At 46.2% G+C, this 1,857-nt stretch overlaps 1 protein-coding gene across 1 annotated transcript; it reads right to left on the reverse strand.

Annotated features, from left to right (window-relative positions):
* Window positions 1–395: 395 nt before the first annotated feature.
* On the reverse strand, window positions 396–1,496 carry LOC104958079 (PHD finger protein 13-like). Its single transcript, XM_010785789.1, has 3 exons — window positions 1,421–1,496; window positions 1,008–1,267; window positions 396–921 (listed from the first exon to the last, which is right to left on the reverse strand). The coding sequence occupies exons 1-3, from the start codon at window positions 1,494–1,496 to the stop codon at window positions 430–432; spliced, it is 828 nt and encodes a 275-aa protein (XP_010784091.1). The 3' UTR covers window positions 396–429.
* Window positions 1,497–1,857: the final 361 nt, after the last annotated feature.

A 1,857-nucleotide genomic window follows, 5' to 3' on the forward strand; every position in this document is an offset into this window, starting at 1 on the left:
GGGTCTGAGCTCATGTGGGACCCGGCAGCTACTGTCTTCACACACATGCTCTCCAGTACAGGTTAGCTCTGAGTGTCAGCGATGCTAATGTAAACACCGACCATATTACGTCCAATACAGTCGGGCATTGTTTCTGATAGCAACGTTTCTGATAGGGCCGTGGGTGTAAAGCCAGCCCACATTTCCGATATTACGTCATATCGGACGCAAATCTGGATCAGCCCAGTTGTAGCCCCGTTTTTAGAGATATGGGTACGATAGGTCCCCTTTAACATTTGGAAATTATCTCAAGTATCGTCTCAAGTAAGGGAGTTGCTTTGTTTATAATGAAGTTACAAACAAATAATTGTTTGTTTAATTAAATACAGTATGGTTGTTTTAAAACAAATTTTCAATTTTACAGCAACTACACTATCATAATGAATACTGTTACCTTGATATAAAACTGCATAAGTTATGATGTGAATATTTGGCAATATAAAAACCAAAATAAAACCTACCCGAGTCCACCATGATGTCCTCGTCCTCTCCTGATCCGTCTTCATCTCTGAACACCACCTGTTTCCCCTGGCGGAAGACCTTCCTCTTTCCTGCAAGGCCCTCCACCTTTTGTACCTTAACCATCCCCTCTTCGAGGTCTTCGTGACCCCAGTCTTGACGCTCGTCGTTGGGCTCCTCCTTGCAGGGGGCCGAGCTAGGCAGGCGCTGGGGGGTGAGGGGGATGCTGAAATCATCCTCAGGCTCCTCTTTGATCGTTCGGCCACCAAAGGAGTCGGGGTACTGCAGCCCTGGAAACGTCGGGTGGGCTTGCTGGACCCTGCTCTCCTCCCCAGACCCATGTTCCCTCTCCTTTCGCCTTTTCTTCTTCTTCAGCTTTTCAGCTTTTCTGCGGTCATCTGGGTGCAGGGTTGGGATTGTGTGCTAGAGGAGAGAAATAAAAAGGGAACGCATGTTTAAAGGAAGGAAGGCGAACATATAAGGCTTTGACTTGGATTCATTTAACTCACGTCTTTCTTGGTGTGACCGGACAGTGTGGCTCCTGGCTGTGGACGTTTCCTGCTCCTGTCCTGGGGGGCCTTGGGAGGGCGCTGGGGGCAGGAGGTTGGGGGTCCCGGGGTCCAGCCATCACTGTCCGCTGTGCTGCCTGTACTGTTGGGAGGACTGGAACTACTGCGCAGTGGAGAGTCCTGTATCGAGACAAAGGAAGAACTAGAAGTCAGTGAATTCAAACACACAACCACAGATAACACTTGTGATGAACAGATTTCTACACCAAACAATAAGATGATCATATATTGTTATATTCCTATTTACAAATATATTCTATATATTAAATGTGTACTAATAAGGTAGGCAGTAGCTTAGTCCATAGAGGCATGGCTTGGGAAACAGATGGTCGCTAGTTCAAGCTGGCCCGGACGCTCTGTTGACTGGTAGCTGGAGAGGGGCCAGTTCGCCTCCTGGGAACTGCCGACATGTCCTTGAGCAAGAACCATGGCAGGTCCTTTGCTCTGAAACCTCTCCATGTGTGTATTTAGGGCAAAATGTCTATAGGTCCTGTTTGTGTGTATCTCAACTGTATCAACAGAATGAATTTTCCCTAGGGGGTTAATAAAGTGTGCTTTCTTCTACGCCTTATGAGATATACTGTACCGGTTTAGAGGTAAAGTGCAGCTTTAGACTAAGAGGGTTTTTGTGGCATTTTCCTTTATTCCATAGTTCAGCAGAAGATAGACAGGAACGAGAGAAAAGAGAGGGGATGACATGCAGCAAAGAGGAACTCGCTGTTGTAAGTAAGCACTGTCTAGGGAAATTCTTACTAGATTAACACTTACATAATTTTATTTAGCATTTAAA

This window comes from Notothenia coriiceps, unplaced genomic scaffold, assembly GCF_000735185.1.
Source record: "Notothenia coriiceps isolate Sejong01 unplaced genomic scaffold, NC01 NC01_scaffold00028239, whole genome shotgun sequence".
Classification (NCBI taxonomy): Eukaryota; Metazoa; Chordata; class Actinopteri; order Perciformes; family Nototheniidae; genus Notothenia; species Notothenia coriiceps.

What these genes read in the sequence shown, in the direction of transcription:
- LOC104958079 (XM_010785789.1), bottom strand. Translation starts at nt 1,496, where the DNA reads ATGGTTCTTGCTCAAGGACATGTCGGCAGTTCCCAGGAGGCGAACTGG. An exon ending in CAGCTACCAGTCAACAGAGC is followed by an intron (nt 1,268 to 1,420) that starts GTCCGGGCCAGC and finishes TGTTTGGTGTAG; the next exon opens with AAATCTGTTCATCACAAGTG. An exon ending in CCGGTCACACCAAGAAAGAC is followed by an intron (nt 922 to 1,007) that starts GTGAGTTAAATG and finishes TCTCTCCTCTAG; the next exon opens with CACACAATCCCAACCCTGCA.